The sequence below is a fragment of the Ceratotherium simum genome, chromosome 20 (assembly GCF_057802395.1).
Source record: "Ceratotherium simum simum isolate JZ-2026a chromosome 20, ASM5780239v1, whole genome shotgun sequence".
NCBI classification, from domain to species: domain Eukaryota; kingdom Metazoa; phylum Chordata; class Mammalia; order Perissodactyla; family Rhinocerotidae; genus Ceratotherium; species Ceratotherium simum.
In genome coordinates this window covers 56,408,365-56,425,868 of record NC_141919.1, presented here as the reverse complement: position 1 = coordinate 56,425,868, position 17,504 = coordinate 56,408,365, and the positions used below count along the sequence as shown (strand labels likewise).

At 39.5% G+C, this 17,504-nt stretch overlaps 1 protein-coding gene across 1 annotated transcript in view; it reads right to left on the bottom strand.

Moving 5' to 3' along the window:
• ZNF484 (zinc finger protein 484) overlaps nt 1-16,973 on the bottom strand; it is a 33,069-nt gene extending 16,096 nt beyond the window's left edge. The window contains exons 1-4 of the mRNA XM_014797009.2: nt 16,879-16,973; nt 8,640-8,684; nt 784-910; nt 429-518 (exon numbers count right to left, since the gene is read on the bottom strand). Coding sequence (XP_014652495.2) covers nt 429-518; nt 784-910; nt 8,640-8,654 — 232 coding nt within the window. The 5' untranslated portion in view covers nt 8,655-8,684; nt 16,879-16,973. The remainder of the gene's footprint in view (nt 1-428; nt 519-783; nt 911-8,639; nt 8,685-16,878) is intronic.
• Between the last annotated feature and the right edge of the window lie 531 nt (nt 16,974-17,504).

The following is a 17,504-nucleotide window of genomic DNA, read 5'->3' as shown; positions in this document are numbered from 1 at the left end:
GGCCAGTCTTCCTCAGCAAAAAGAGGAGGATTGGCATGGATGTTAGCTCAGGGCTGATTTTCCTCACCAAAAAAAAAAAAAAAAAAAAGGCAAATTTATGAGTGTATGTATGCATGAGAAAAGGATTTAAGACCTTGATGTGATGGAGGTAAAAAGAATAACAATGCTAGAGAAAGGGAGAAAAAGCAAAAAGCAGGATCCTAGATCCAAAGTATGAGTAATTGTAGTACATTCCCTCCTAAAAAGTCAAGGAAAGAAGACACTGATATGGGGAGAGTCATTTAGATATCCGAGGGACAAATATCAACGCATCCGTGCAGTTCCAAAAGTTAAGAATGTTACAGAAACATCCTATTAATAGCACTTTGAAGTTGTCAGCCTCTGCCAGCACAGCTGTTCTGTCTCCATGCTCTTGGTTCCCTACTCACCTAGACAGCCTTGACTTGAGATTTCACCATCCAACGGCTCTTCTCCATGCTCCAAGTTGAAAATGATTTCTGGTTTGGGAACTTGACACCCTATTAACAGGAAATGACAGAAGACTTGGTTTCAGAAGACTTGGCCGTACAATGAAGCACTCCATTTACTTTTTAGAAAAGTGCACGGGGAACACAGGTATATTCATAATACCCAGAGATGATTAAGAAGATAGGACAAAACTTCAGATGTCCTGCAGTCTTTACAAGTCCCACATACGTCAGAAATCCCACGGATTTCAAATCTTCTGAGAAAGAAGGTACACTCAATTAAGTACAGCCTTATACCCAGAAGAGCTGTGCTTACCCACTGAGATCAAGTTGAAATAGTTTTCCAGCATTACATCCCTGTACAGGCTTTTCTGAGCAAGGTCCAGTTGTTGCCACTCCTCCCTGCTGAAGTCTACAGTTACGTCCTTGAATGACACGGACCCCTGTAACAACACACTCCTATTCACTCCGAAGTATCAGGATTGCAAGATGGAAACAAGATATTTACGAACGAACTTTTAATAATTTTTAACAGGATACAACATATATGGTTCGCACTAGACACCTATATTTTACATTATTATTTTGAAGGAAAAAATAAATCTTATTTAAAATATCCTGCCATTATTTCTGTGGTACTAATAATATTCTGGTTTTTTGTTTTGTTTTTATCTGTGTGCTGGTTACAAAGGATAAGCTGTAAAAATTCATCAAGCTATATACACGATTTGTGTATTCTTTTCTATGTATGCCATATTTCATTAACATTTCACTTAAAAAAGAAAACATAGCAGCTGGCCCAGTGGTGCAAGCAGTTGCGCGCGCTCCATGTCGGCGGCCCGGGGTTCGCTGGTTCGGATCCCAGGTGCACACCGACGCACCACTTGTCAAGCCATGCTGTGGCAGCATCCCATATAAAGTAGAGGAAGATGGGCACGGATGTTAGCCCAGGGCCAGTCTTCCTCAGCAAAAAGAGGAGGATTGGCAGATGTTAGCTCACAAAAAAGAAAAAAAAAGAAAACATACTCTGCCATTCAGTTTGCACTCACCAATCCAGAGTAAATCAATTCTTTCTTTAAAAAAGATGATTAAAATAGGCTCTTTTTTCAAAACAATATGGTACTGACATAAGGATAGACATACAGGTCAATGGAATGTAATCAAGAATCCAGAAATAAACCCTCATACTTACAGTCGATTGATATTTGACATGGCTGCCAAAACAATTTAAAAGGGAAAAAATAGGGGCCAGCCTGGTGGCGCAAGTGGTTAAGTGCGTGCGCTCCGCTGCAGCAGCCCGGGGGTCGCTGGTTCGGATCTCGGGCGCGCACCAACGCACTGCTTGGCAAGCCATGCTGTGGCAGCGTCCCATATAAAGTGGAGGAAGATGGGCACGGATGTTAGCCCAGGGCCAGTCTTCCTCAGAAAAAAGAGGAGGATTGGCAGATGTTAGCTCAGGGCTGATCTCCTCACAAAAATAAATAAATAAATAAATAAATAAAAAATAAATAAAATAAAAGGGAAAAAATAGTTTTTTCAACAAATGGTACTGGGACAAGCAGACATCCACATGCAAAAGAATGAAGTTGGATCTCTATCTCATGTCATATAAAAACAAATAAAATGGACCAAAGGCATAAATGTTCTTACATTTAGCCAAAACTTATGTTTTCACTAACGGGGTAAATCTTTGTGACACTGGATTTGGCAATGATTTCTTAGGTATGAAGTCAAAAGCTCAAGAAAGCAAAGAAAAAATAGATAAATAGGACTTCATCAAAATTAAAAACTTTGTGCTTAAAAGGATGCCATCAAGAAAGTGAAAAGACAACCCAAAGACTAGGAGAAAATTTCTGCAAAGTATATATATGATAAGAGTCTTGTATCTAGAATAAAGAACTCCTACAACTCAATAAAAAGATAAGTTATCCAATTAAAATAGGAAAAGGATCTGAATATACATTTGTCCAAAGAAGATATACAAACAGCCAAAAAGCACATGAAAAAATCCTCAATGTCTTCAGTCATAAAGGGATATGGAAATGCAAATCACAAAGAGATACCCCTTCAAATTCACTCAGATGACTATAAACAAAAATATTCAATATCATTAGTCATCAGGGAAATATACCTACTAGGATGGCTATAATAAAAAAGACAGACAATAACAAGTGTTGGTGAGAAAGTGGAGAAATTGGAACCCTCATACAGTGATGGTGGGAATGTAAAATAGAGCAGCCACTTAGTAAAACAGTCTGGCAATTCCTCAAAAGGTTAAACACAGAGTTACAATATGACCCAATAGTTCCACTTCTAGGTATATACCCAATAGAAATGAAAACATTTATCCACATACAACTTGTACAAGAATGTTCATAGTAGCGTTATTCATAATAGCCAAAAATAGAAACAACCCAAATATCTGTCAACTAATGATGGATTAAAAAAATGTGGTATATCCATAAAATACAATATTATTTAGCCAGAAAAAAGGAATTAAGTACCGATATATGCTACAATGTAAAGGAATTTTGAAAACATGCTAAGTGAAAGAAGCCAGTCACAAAAGGCCACACACTGTATTATTCCATTTATATGAAATGTCCAGAACAGACAAAAATATTGAGACAGAAAGAAGATTAGTGGTTTCCCAGGGCTAGGGGGAATGGAACGATCAGGGAGTGATAGCTAAAAGGTATGAGTTTAGAGGGGGATGGTTAAAGAAGATGTTCTAAAACTGCGATGATGGTCACACAACTCTGTGAATATACTAAAAATCACTGAACGTACGTTTTAAATGGGCGAACTGTATGGTATGTGAAGGGGGCTCTTTTGAGGTACTACCATTTCCAAATGGGATATAATAGCTTATGGCAGTGTGGTGTTTCTTCCGAGAATAACTATAAGCACCAGATGAAATAGTGAAAGCATCTGTTTGAAAGCACCGGAAAGCTGTTAGGGACTAAGACTCTGGAGAGAACACTGAAGATGTAAGCTGACGTAGGCAGCCACTCTTACACGGGGAGTATTTACCAACTCTGGTTGTGGGCAAAAGGTGAAAATCCAGCTTTGAACCAGCAGAAGGCTGCTGTTGGGTGAAACAAAAACCAGGAGAACTGAAACACATGGCCAGTTTTCCCCTCAGGACATCTGCAGAATTCTAGGGCTGTATGGGCAGAAGACTAAAAACTTAAGCAGATAGCCTCTGAAAAGCAAAGCAAAATTTTAGTGGTCTGGTAAGAAAACAGAGTTGGGCATTAAGCAGGAGGAATATCCACAGAGGACAAACTGGGCTCTCAGCAGAAAACCCTGGACGGCCAGGGTGAACTAGAGGTAGACTAAGTCTTATTAGGGCTTCAACTTAGCCTTGATTCAACTCAACACTGCTTGACTGGATAAAGGTGTTCATCCTCCACTCTATCTGCTAACAAAGGGAAAGATGAATCCTTTGTTGGGAAAGATACCATCATCCAGATCCTCTGTAATGCTTTATACACTGTTTGACACAATAAAAAAAAAAATCATATGCACACCAAAAGACAGGGCCAAATATCCAAAACCAGAGAAAAAATATATTCCATAGAAACAGTTCTACAGGGAATTGGAGTTAGGCGAGAAGGAGACTTTCATTTGAGAATTGGAATTTATAATAAAGAATCAAATGAAAATTCAAAAATTGAAAAACTCAATATCTAAAATTAAGAACTGAGATAGGTTTAACAGCAGAATACAGAATTACTGAAATGGAAGACAAGTAAATGGAAAATATCCAAACTGAAGCACAGAGATGTTTTTTAATGAAAATAAACACAAGAGTATGTGACATGTGTCACATGTATGACACAGTGAAAAAGAATAACATATTGGAGTATTAGAAGATAAAGAGGGAAAATATGGGGCAGAAACAATATTTGAAAAGGTGATGGTAAATGACATCAACCCAAAGATTCAAGAAGCTCCTCAAATCCCACTTTATAAAACTGCAAATACTGACTATGCAAAACAGTAACTGTAATATCATGTGAAGTTTAAAACATATGAAGAATTGAAATACATGAAAATAATAATGCAAAAGTGAGAGGCAGTAAATGGAATTAAGGTCCTTTAGTATCCTAGAACTATTGAGAAGGGGGTAAAACAATACTGAGCTAAAGAAGGATACTGTAATATTTAGCGTAACAATAAAAGAATATATAAAAAACAAGTTAACAAAGGGAAAAATAAAATTTTGAGTACTCTAAAAGAAGGTCAAGAAAGGAATGGAAAAATAATATTAAACAGATGTTTCAAATATAAAACTAAGAGTAAGGTGGCATATATAAATTCAAATATATCAGTAATTACATTAAATGTAAATGGACTAAATATTCAAGTTAGAGATTGAGACTTCCGACTCTAAAAAAATGGAGTAAGTGCATTCCACCCTATTCCTCCTGCTAATTACCTAAAAACCTAGAAAAATACATAAAGCATCTATCCACACCCTTGGCTTTCTCTCAAGAGCACACTTTTCTGACAGTGAAACTAATTTTAGCATCTTTTGGAATCTTGACAGCCTAAAAACTTCCCAAATCATCAACTCCAGTTCCTTTTTGCTCAACAGTTCTTCCCTCCATCTTTCTCTTAACTCTCACATTTTATTATAAGCAGGAAGAAGAAACCAGGCTACATCTTCAACTCTTTGCTTGGAAATCTCCTCAGAGAAAAATCCAAGTTCAGCATTGACAAATCTGCTTTCCACATAACTACAGGACAAAATTCAGCTAAGTTTTCTGCCACTATGTAGCAGGGACACCCTTTCCTCCAGTTTCCAGTAACACATTCTTATTTCCTTCTGAGTCTTCCCCAGCAGCACCTTTAACATCCATATTTCTATCAATAGTCTGTTTGTAATAATTTAGGTATTCTCTAAAACAATATAGATTTTTTCTATTGTGCTCCTCACTTCCTTCTGAGTCCTCCAGCAGAGTCATTAACATCCATATTTCTTTTACCAGTCTGTTCAAGGAAATTTAGGCACTTGCTATAATGCTCTTCAGAATTCTTACAGCTTGTACTCATTACCAAATTCTAAAGCCACTTCCACATTTTTAGGTATTTGTTACAGCAGCATCCCACTTCCAGATATCAAAATCTGTAATTTTCCTATTGCTGCTGTAACAAATTACTGCACACTTAAAATAACACAAATTTATTATCTTACGGTTCTGGAGGTCAGAAGTTCAAAATGGGTCTTACTGGGCTAAAATTAAGGTGTGGGCACGGCTACATTCCTTCTGGAGGCTTTATGGGAGAATCCATTTCCTTGCCTTATCCAACTTCTAGAGGCTCACGGCCCCTTCCTCTATCTTCAAAGCCAGCAGAGTAGCATCTTCAAATCTGTCCCTGTTTCTGACTCTCTTACTTCCCTCTTTCACTTATATGAACCCTTGTGATTACACTGGCCTCACCCAGGTAATCCAGTATAATCTCCCCATCTCAAGATCCTTAATTTAATCACATCTGCAAAGTAACACATTCACAGGTTCCCGGGATTAGAACATGGACATCTTTGGGGGCTATTATTCTGCCTACCACATCAAGTAAGAGAAAATGGGATTGTAAAAGTAAAAAATAATGGCTTCAAAATTGTGAGTAAAAATGATTTACAATCTAGAATTACACAGCCGACCAAGCTATGAAGTTACTGAGGGTGAAATAAAGACATTTCCAGATGTGCAAGGTCTCAAAAAATCTGCTTCCCACACACACTTTCTAGAGAGCTACTGGATGATATGCTCTAAAAATGAAAGCATAAATTAAGAAAGAGCCAGAAAATAGGAGATCCAACACTTGAGAGACATGAAAGGAATTCCTAGTATCATGCCAAAGGGAGTTCCCAAGTCAATAAATAGCTGAGAATCAAATAGAGAGCAACTGTGAGCAGGCTGAAGACTCTAAGAGAAGTTTCTCTAGAGCTGAAATGAATAGCCTATATTCTGGAGCCAAATTGCCTGGGTTTTACTCCTGGCTTCACTACTTACTGGCAGCATGATCTTGGGCAGGTTACTTAAGCTCTCTGTGGATCTGTTTCCTCCTTTGTAAAATGAGGATAATGATTATAGATACCTGATAGAGGTTGTAATTAAATTAGTTAATAGAGAGAGAACTTATAGTGCCTGGCATATAGTAAGCATTATATTAACGTTTGTGGTTACCGTGACTATTATCTAATATATTTTAACAGATTGAGAATATATCTGGAAGAATGTGGAGTTGAATTACTGATATGTATCTGGAAAATGAAACAAATGATTAAACCAATTATTAACTCCAGGTAAAACAAAAAGTAGTGCACAAAAGGTAAAGTAAATGGTCCAGCTGTGAATATAATTAAAACAATCATCATAATAAATACATTCTATTGATTTACCCAAAATTACGATATACCCATACTAGAAGGAGGGGACATAAGAAATGTGCAGGTGAGTGTTGAGGGCCTAAGTGTCTGAAAGAGAGTTAAATCCCTATTTTCCATTGTGTTAAGTCAGTAGATAATACCTAAAACTGAAAGCAAAGAGGTACCAATATAAACATGTTATGTAGACATACAAAAGTAAATATTAAAAGAATTAGTTCAATTGAGTTCAGAATGATAACCTTTCATAAGCTGAAATTTGAGGGGTAAGGGGGCATTGACAAATGTTTTTTCTATGAAGCCTCAAAGAACTATTTGAGTAAATACAAGTATAACTTCCATGATATTCAAAGTGAAATATTTACTTTTAAAAGTTAAAATGCAAAGAACAAAGAGGTAAATATAATTGAAAATATATATATAAGACTATGCTTAATATATAAATAAGTCCTCTTTAAAAAAATCAATAAACTGACTTCCAATTCTGGAAATGAGTAGATGCATTTGTCTCTATTCATCTCACTAAGTATATCTGGAAACCACAGACATTATCCATAAAATAAACATAAGAAGACTCTGAAAGGTAAAGGAGAAAAGGCAAACTGGCTAGGGATCTCAGGGACAAAGGGATTACACAGCATAAGTTCCCTGAAGTCTACCACCTTATTCAACTCTGAACAAGGAGCTAGAAAAAGCCTACAACCCAGAAACACCAAGTGCACACAAAAAAAGCTCAAAGAAAAGTCTGCTCTCTGTAGCTAAAAGACCAGGAAAGTGGCAACCTAGAAAGAAAACTTTCAGGTAAAACATACTCCAGCCAAACACAACAGATTAAACCAACGAACCAACAAACAACCAACTTTGGGCCTGTCCCCTCACCCATTAGCAAAGACCCCATGGGCAGCCTAGACTCCCACACTTGCCTGGCTGAACAGACATGCCCCTTCACACTCCAACCAGGTGGTGTGGGAAAAAGCCAAGTGGAGAGTTGGGATTTTCATCCATACATAGCAATAATGAAAGAAAAAATAGATCAATATCCCTCATAAATATGATACAAAAATCCTTAACAAAATATTAGCAATAAACCAAGTGGGGTTTATTATCTGAAAATCAATCAGTGTAATCTACCACAGCAACAGGCTAAAGAAGCAAAATCACATGATCATGTCAATTGATGCAGAAAAAGCATCTGAAAAAATTCAACACCCACTCATAATAAAACCTCAAAACTTTAATTCACAAGGTGGTCCTCGGACAAGCAGCATTAACATCCATGGGAATTCCAGCCCTACTAAATCAGATCCCGAAGTCATGCACAAGAGTAAGAAGCACTGGTCTATAAGACAACAGAAATCCCGTTAGTGCACTTCTAACAGGGCTGTTGCTGAAGATACTGTTCTGTCTCCATCCATCTGAAGATCTATCAAAAATGTTCTCAGACATCAAGAACCAGGAAATCTTTACTATAGATGAAATAAATTACTTGTCAACAATATAAACCATGTATCTCATTTCCATTATTGCCATGCCTTTCAGGAAGATCAGAGACAATTTTACAGTTCAAACTTCGTAACTGTGTGAAACCACACAACTCACGTATATCTATATTCCCAGTTTGACTTGGAATTGATAGTCTCTTCCTTATTTTCTCTGATCTTAGTTTTTATTTATTCATACTTGTCCATCTTACTATATGGGAATTAGATGCTTCCTAAAATCCACTAGAAAATAAAGAAAGCAACAAAAAAATATATAAACAAATAAGAACTCACCAGGGACTTGGTCATTTCCAGCTCTTCTGGGAAAGAGGCAGAGATCTGAGAAAACAGACAGACAGAGGGGCAGATGAGAGAAGGAAGTGTGCCGATGTCAACAAGGACACATACATCATTTAGTGTCCACGGACCCAACCCAAAAACTTACTTCTAGAACTACATCATAAAAAATCATCCTGCATTGCGCAAAGACTTAAATGCATGAGTTTTACCACAGAATAGCAAGTAACAAAAACAGGGCTAAAACATCTTAATACCCAAAATTGTGGACTGCTTAAATACTTTATAGGACATCCAAGGGACATAAATATATAATTAAACTATTGTAGAATAATATGTTAAAATGCAAAGTAAAAAGAAAAATGTACCAAACAGTACGATTCAACATTTTTTTTTTTTTTTGTGAGGAAGATCAGCCCTGAGCTAACATCCGCCAATCCTCCTCTTTTTTCTGAGGAAGACTAGCCCTGGGCTAACATCCATGCCCATCTTCCTCCACTTTCTATGGGACACCGCCACAGCATGGTCCGACAAGCGGTGCATTGGTGCGTGCCCAGGATCTGAACCGGCAAACCCCGGGCTGCCGCAGTGGAGCGCACGCACTTAACCGCTTACACCACTGGGCCGGCCCCCCCCCTTTTTTTTTTTTTTGTGAGGAAGATCAGCCCTGAGCTAACATTTCCATGCCCATCCTCCTCTTTTTGCTGAGGAAGACCGGCCCTGAGCTAACATCTATTGCCAATCCTTCTTTTTTTTTTCCCCCTTTTTCTCCCCAAAGCCCCAGTAGATAGTTGTATGTCATAGCTGCACATCCTTCTAGTTGCTGTACATGGGACGCCACCTCAGCATGGCCAGAAAAGCGGTGCGACGGTGCGCCCCAGATCAGAACCCAGCTGCCAGCAGCAGAGTGTGCTCATCCAACTGCTAAGCCACGGGCCGGCCCCCCATTCCACTGTCAATGAATGATGTGTGTATGTACACATGCACACATACACGAATATACACATACACAAATGCATTCATGCACATGCACAGAGAAAATTATCTGGAAGGAAATATAGTAACATGTTAACAGATATAATATTTGGTTGATGGTAAAATTTTAGGTAATTTTGATGTTTATATTCTTCTTATTTCCTAGTAAAAAACAAAGTAACTATTTTTAAAGAATATAATGATTTTGCACTGAGCTTCTGTGACCAGCCCATCCCAAGTAGTGAGCACATCTACAGGCAAGACCAAAAAGGGAGATTTCCAGCTTTTTCACAGTTCTCCTTTGCTTACAGTTCTTAAAAGGAAACTTTCAACAGAAATTTTGTCTTGACTAAATGTAGGAAGTGGATTTGGTTCTAGTTAACAACAAATCTTAAGACCTGAGCCAAGTCACTTATTGACTGAGGCCACTGTTTTTCAATTTTTTATGAGTTTTCTAACATAAAGAGTTGACTGATTAGTACCAGAAACACACATACACCCTCCACCTAGTTTCAACAATTAGTATTTTGCCATATTTGCTTAGTCTTTCTATACACACACAGTCACATGTAAATTCACATATATTTAATACAGATACACTTTTTTTGCTGAACCATTTGAAAGCTGCAGATGTCATGACACTTCAGGCCTAAATACATCAGAAAAATCTCCTAAAAGATCATTATCATGCCTGAGAAAATTAATAATAATTCTATATAATTTTAACATTCAGCTCATACTCAAAATTTCCCAATCATCTCAGAAACACTTTTTCTTGCAGTTTTGTTTAGGAGCAGCTTCCAGCTGAGGCTCACACATTGGCCACTGTGACCCTTTTACCACCTGGGCCTCCCCAATATTTTTTCCTGACGGACTTTTATTTTTATTTATTTGTGTGTGTGTGTGTGAGGAAGATTAGCCCTGAGCCAATATCCATGCCAATCCTCCTCTTTTTGCTGAGGAAGACCAGCCCTGGGCTAACATCTGTGCCTATCTTCCCCCACATTATATGGGACGCCACCACAGCATGGCCTGACAAGCGGTGCCTCGGTGCACGCCCGGGATCTGAACCTGAGCCACCAGCAGCAGAGCAAACGCACTTAACTGCTAAGCCACAGGGCCTGCCCCATCATGACAGACTTTTAAAATTTACTTTTGTTTTGAACTTTCATTATAGAAGTATTCTGATTAAATACACTTTTCTAATATAAACAACATTTTTGGTTACTCTTTTGTTAATTTTTTTATTGTGGTATAACTTATATAAAGTACATAAATATTACAGCATTTTTCTCTATTTTCCACATATGTGCCTTTGCCATCCAGATCAAGATAGAGAACATTTCTAGGACCTTTGGAAATTGTTAGGGAATCAAATCATTATTTTTGAAACTTGTAAAAAAACGGAAGAGTCAAGCATTTCTGCTGCCTTTCCTATATAGCTGTACCTTCGGGTAACCAAACACTTCATGAAGGAGTTTCCTTTTCTCTTCATGTAATTATTCCAGCTAATAAATGAAAGAATGGTAGAAATGGAAATGTCCATTTTGCACCCTTAATGAAATAGTGGATCCAGGAAACAATCATCAACGGCTGCTCCATCACAGAAAGAGATAACCCGACGTTATGAGCCTCGAAGTATACAATACCACCTGGGAAGCAGTCTTGCCCAAAAAAAAAACCACAAAAGGAACTTGAATCTGATCAAGTCTCTAAATCTACCTACCAACCCAATCCACATAAAATGACATTTTAAAATGTATTATAATTTTTGTAGGTATAACAGCATTGTGGCTATTTTTATTAAAAGTGCTTACTTTTAGATTTATATAATGAAATATTTATGGATGAAATGACACAGTGTTTGAGAGTTGCTTCAAAATAATCCATCAGAAGAGAAAAAATGGGGGGGGAGGGAAGGTATAGATGACAGACAATTGGGCATGGGTTGATAATTGTGGAAGTTGATTGATGGGTATAGGGGTTCATTATACTATTTGCTCTAATTTTGCATTTTCAAAATTTTCATAGTAAAAAGTTTAAAAAGTCATTTTTTTAGATAATCAGAGAAATCTGACTATAGATTGAGTATCAGATGATATTAGGGAGTTACTGTAACTTTTGTTAGGTGGGTAATGGCATGGTGGTTATGCAAAAAAAAAATGTCCACATCAGTTGGACTTGCACGCTGAGTATTTGTGGGTGAAATGATATGGTATCCACGATTTGTTTTAAAATATTGTGTCCCAAACAAAGTATGGGGAAGGGAACAGGTGGAACAACATTGGCAAACAGTTGATATTACTGAGACTGGGTGATGGAAGCATATGGTAGTTCATTATAACTTTTGCGTATGTTTGAAATTTTCTATAATAAAAACAAAAAGAAAATCTCTCTCACTACAGGAAACATCTGTACTGTTTCACACACTGTTCACACCATGCTTTGTTACAAGGATTATGCTTTGTTTTAGCAAGTCCAGCTCTGAGAAAATTCCTGCTCTGGGACTCGACCTCCTGCCTCACAGGAGTTGCCACATTCCTACAAAGCCAGGATCTGAGCTGAATCTGGGACCCCTGAGACAAGCTCTCCTTGACTGGCACGTTCACACTGGACCTCACCTGTGTATCTCAGCACTCTGATCTGCCCCGGAGCCCTAAGCTGAGAGAACGTGCAAAGATTGCCAGCGATACTGGGCCAAGGTGGGCTGGAGTCTGAAAAGAGATCCTGAAGGCTCAACTAAGTGGTCTGATCTCAGGGCTCTGTGGAAACAAGGGGATCCTGCTGAGAGAGTGCCACACAGTGACAGCCACTCAGCCATCCTCTCAAGAGTGCACAGAACAGCACGGACCAGGGTGGCACGAGGAAATATATGAGGTGTGGAGCCAAATCGATGTACTCGTGAACCCCAGCTCTGCCACCTTCAGTCTCAGTTTCCTCATCTTTACACTTTTTAAATAAACAAACCTATTTTATGACACTTGACAAGCACTCGGCCCATGTGTGACACATAATATTACAATTACAATTAAATATTAGCCATTGCTATTATTAGAAAATCAGTAATCCACAGAGAAGGCAATTACTGTACCAGACATTATCTGACTTCACAGGCCCTTCAAGTCATCACCAACCCGGGCACCTAATCCTCACTCCCGCTCCTCCACCCGCTATGACTGTCAAATGCCGAACACTGACCTCCCGCCAGGAGCTGTGACTCACACCTCAGAATCACTGGTCCCCACGTCCTGCTGCCCACAGGCCCCAAATCATTCATTCTACAGTTCCCGGACACAGAGCCTCCAACACCTCTACTCTGAAGGTCCTGGTTCTCCACCAATCAGCCCTATGCCCTGCAAAGGAAAAACTCCTCCTGTGTGTTTTTCCTCGACTCTCAACACTTCTGCTACCAACTGTGTGCTATGTGTTGGGGGGAAGGGAGAGGGGGTCCCCACACCAAGTAATTCTGCAACACTAGCTGGGTGTCCTACAATGTAACACAATTCTGACCCAACTATTTGGACTTAGCATCATATCACACAGGTTAAGGGCTTAGTCCCACAAAACTGCCCCCACCCCAACTTCTGATGCCAATCACTTGCCCAGGCTGTTACTTATGCTTCTGACCAACTGGCTATAAATCAAAGGTTCCCAGGACCTCCTCCTCAGGTTCCATTAATCTGCTAGCGCAGCTCTCAGAACACAGGAAAACATTTTACTTATTAGATTACCGATTTATATTGGGCCGGCCCTGTGGCTTAGCGGTTAAGTGCACGCGCTTCGCTGCTAGCGGCCCGGGTTTGGATCCCAGGCACGCACCGCTTCTCCGGCCATGCTGAGGCCGCATCCCACATACAGCAACTAGAAGGATGTGCAGCTATGACATACAACTATCTACTGGGGCTTTGGGGGGAAAAAAATAAATAAATAAAATCTTTAAAAAAAAGATTACCGATTTATTAGAAAAGAATATAACTCAGGAACAGCCAGATGGAAGAGATGCATAGCACAAGGGATGTGAGAAGGGGTGCACCACTCTCCCAGCATCTCCACGTGTTCAATCCAGAAACTCTCCAAATTCCATCCTTTTGGGTTTTTGTGGAGGCTTCATTACGTACAAATGATTGATCAAATAATTGGCCATTGGTGATTGATTCAACATCCAGCCCGAGGATGAGTTTCAAGTTCTCACCCTCTAATCGCACAGTTGGTTCCTCTGGCAACCAGCCCCCATCCAGTGGTTACCTAGGGGCTTTCCAAAAATCACTTAATTAACACAAACTCACGTGTGGTTGAAAGCAACTTACTATGAATAACGAAAAACACCTATTTCACCTTTATCCCTCTGGAGCTATTTCAGGTGCCAGGAACAAAAGATGCCCTTATAGCTCTTCTCACTTAGGAAATTACAAAGTTTTTGGGAACTATGTGCTGAGAACCGTGGACAAAGACCAAAATATATATTTCCTATTACACCACAATATCACATGCCCCCATTACTGGCCTCCACACCTTTATCACTACCCACCGTGCATCTCCATCAGTAATCCCAACAGCCCCAGTCCCAGACACACCTGTACCTGCAACGGGCCCTGAGAAAGCACCCCCACACCTGGCACCACCCACACCTCTAGGCCTGTACCATTAGCCTTCCCCACAATCTTCACACACACACACAGAGGAAGGAACCCAATCAATGAACAAATCTGGGGATATTCTTGAATTTTAAAGATAAATTTAAAAATCTAAAACACTTGTAAACATAAAGCATGTGTGAAAGAACAGATTATTTACGGAGAAAGTTAAGAAAATCAAGATGCCTCATCTGCAGTAATGAAAGCTAAATGATATCCGAAATAGCATCTAAAAGACCACTTCTCTGCTAGGGCCAGAGACAGACATTTTCAGAAATAAAAGCACTTGCGGAGTATCTCTATCTTTATCTGCAGAAAATATCTAAAAACGTATTCCAAACAAATGTAAAATTAATCATATGACAAAATCTCAAATAGAAAAATACTGTTTGGCAATAATTTTTGCAAGAGATGTATAAACATAAAAAAGGACAATGATGATGTGATAAGGAGACCATTAAAGGGAAAATTAATAGTGTTCTACGACAAAACATTTCTAAATATCTCAGGAACAAACAAGTTATATGGGGCGTAGAATGGAAATAATGAACAGAAATTTCATCATTCCAATGAAACTATGAAAAAGAAAAGGAAAAGCAGAAAATAATGAGTTAAAATAAATAGTAAACATTAAAATGGAAGGTATATGTCAGATAAATCATTACTCCACTAAACTGAAGAGGTAAATTATCCTATTGACAAACAGAGACTATAGGTTAGGTTTGAAAAAACCAAAACGTATCTATTATTTACAAGTAGTTAACCTAAGCAATGAGACAAATACAAATATAAAATAAAGCCCTGGGCAAAGATACATCATCCAAATGCAAGAAAAGTGAAAGGAGCGATGGCAATATAAATATCAAAGCGAAATCAAGATTAAAAGTGCGTTTTGTTGAAAAGAGGGATCCTTTAATAATAGCATCCAATAAATGAAAAAAATTATATAAAATGCACTACCCTTTACGTGTATGTATGCCTCTCCCCCTAACACACAAATAAAACTAGCAAAAGGGGGCCAGCCCGTGGCTTAGCAGTTGAGTGCACGTGCTCTGCAACTGGCAGCCCTGTCGGATTCCGGGAGCACACTGGCACACCACTTGTCCAGCCTTGCTGAGGCAGCGTCCCACATACAGCAACTAGAAGGATGTGCAACTATGACATACAACTATCTACTGGGGCTTTGGGGAGAAAAAGGGGAAAAAAAAAGGAGGAGGACTGGCAATAGATGTTAGCTCAGGGCCGGTCTTCCTCAGCAAAAAGAGGAGGATTGGCATGGGTGTTAGCTCAGGGCTGATCTTCCTCACACACACACAAAAAAAACTAGCAAAAAAGCACATAGAACTACAAAGGGTTAGGGTTAGGGAAAGATTATTATTCTATCTCTTTCAGAATGTGATGAATCAAGTAGACCACAAATAGGAAAGAGAAAGAAGATTTGAAAAATACAAACAGCCTATATTAATATGCATAAAGAGAACATTGCACCATACAAACAGAAAATACACTCTTTCTCTTATATCCATTGAACAAAGTTCATTGGGTAACTTGGCTTCAAAGAAAATCTTGATAAATTTTTAAAAGTTGAGACTTTGCAAGCCATATTTTATGACAATACAACAAAATTAAAAATAAACTATTAAGGGCCGGCCCAGTGGTGTAGTGGTTAAATTCCCGCAAACCCCTGTCAGCAGTCTGGGGTTCATAAGTTCAGATCCCAGGCACGGATCTACACACGGCTCATCAAGCCATGCTGTGGCGGCATCCCACAAAACATAGAGGAAGATGGGCACAGATGTTAGCTCAGGGCCAATCTTCCTCAGCAAAAAGGAGAAGGACTGGCAACAGAGGTTAGCTCAGGGGCAGTCTTCCTCACAAAAAAAATAAAAATAAACTATTAAAACATATCTTAATAATTTGAAAATGAAGAAACTCTCCTAAATAACTCAGAATCAAAGTGGAACATCAAATTGAAATTATACATTTCATAGATAAGGATGTATTTAGAGGAAACTTTATACCCCTAAAGTATCCAGTATAAAACTGGGAAAATAAGGGAAAGAATGACAATTTACATCAAAAGGAGACAAAAAAAGTATCTAAAAAGAAAAAGAGATAAAGTTAATATAAAAAGAGTAGGGAGTATAAACACAACTGGTACTTCAAAATGGTCAATGAAATAAACCTTAAGATGTCTGATAATAAAAAAAAGACAAATGACATAAATACTATACTAAGAAAGACAAAGTAGCCACTAATCTAGATACCGAAGGAATCTAAATAAGGTAACTGGAAACACATATGCAACCCCACAGCATTATATTTTTCAAATCTCTAGCAAAATATACCATGATAATAAATCAGAAACACAAACCGGTAAGCTTAAAAGAGGAAATCAATTAAGATCTAGCATCACGCATCCCTCAGATCCCTCAACACTCAGTCTCCACGGTTATCTTCCCCCACGGACCACACTGACCCCCTCTCTCCGCCCGCGGATCCACCATCAGGACCACACCGACCCCATTATTCCACCCACTGATCGACCCCATCACTGACCCGACTGCTCCAACGGACAGCCAAGACGCTTCTGCACTCGGCCCCGACGCTCCCACCCCCGCACTCACCTCCCCTCACCCACGTCCTCTCAGGTCGGCGGGCATTCACCTCAGGGGGCCCATATAATCACAAGAACTAAACCGGGACCCACTTCCTCCCTCTCGCTCCCTCCCCGGCCCCGCGGGTTCCCGAGGCGCCGCCCGGTGTGCGCATGCTCAGAGGCGGCCTCGGGGCCGCGCTGCTAAACCCCGCCCGCCCCGCGCGCTCAGGCGCCGATATGGCGGCGCCCGCGCAGGCGCTCAGCCCTGCAGGGCCACGTTCAAGGGCTGTAGAGGCTGTTCCGCGGAGAGTTGTCAGGACCCAAGGGGCAAGAAGAGGTTTGCTCTCTCGGCCCGAGCCAGGGAACAACCAGAGTCGTCGCCCAAGCCTCCCACAGGCCTTTCCCCGGGTTCCTGAGGACTCAAATAGCAGAGCTAATCAGCAATTACAGAACGATCCACCTCAAAACAGCAGCACACACATTTTCTATTCAAGCACCCGTGGAGCATTTACCAAGATACACCATAACCTGGGCCATAAATCAAATCTTATCAAATTTAATAGAACTGAAAATCATACACAGTATGGTCTCTAGACACAACAGAATCAAACTAGAAATCAATAACAGAAACAACAGGAAATCAACACCCTGAAA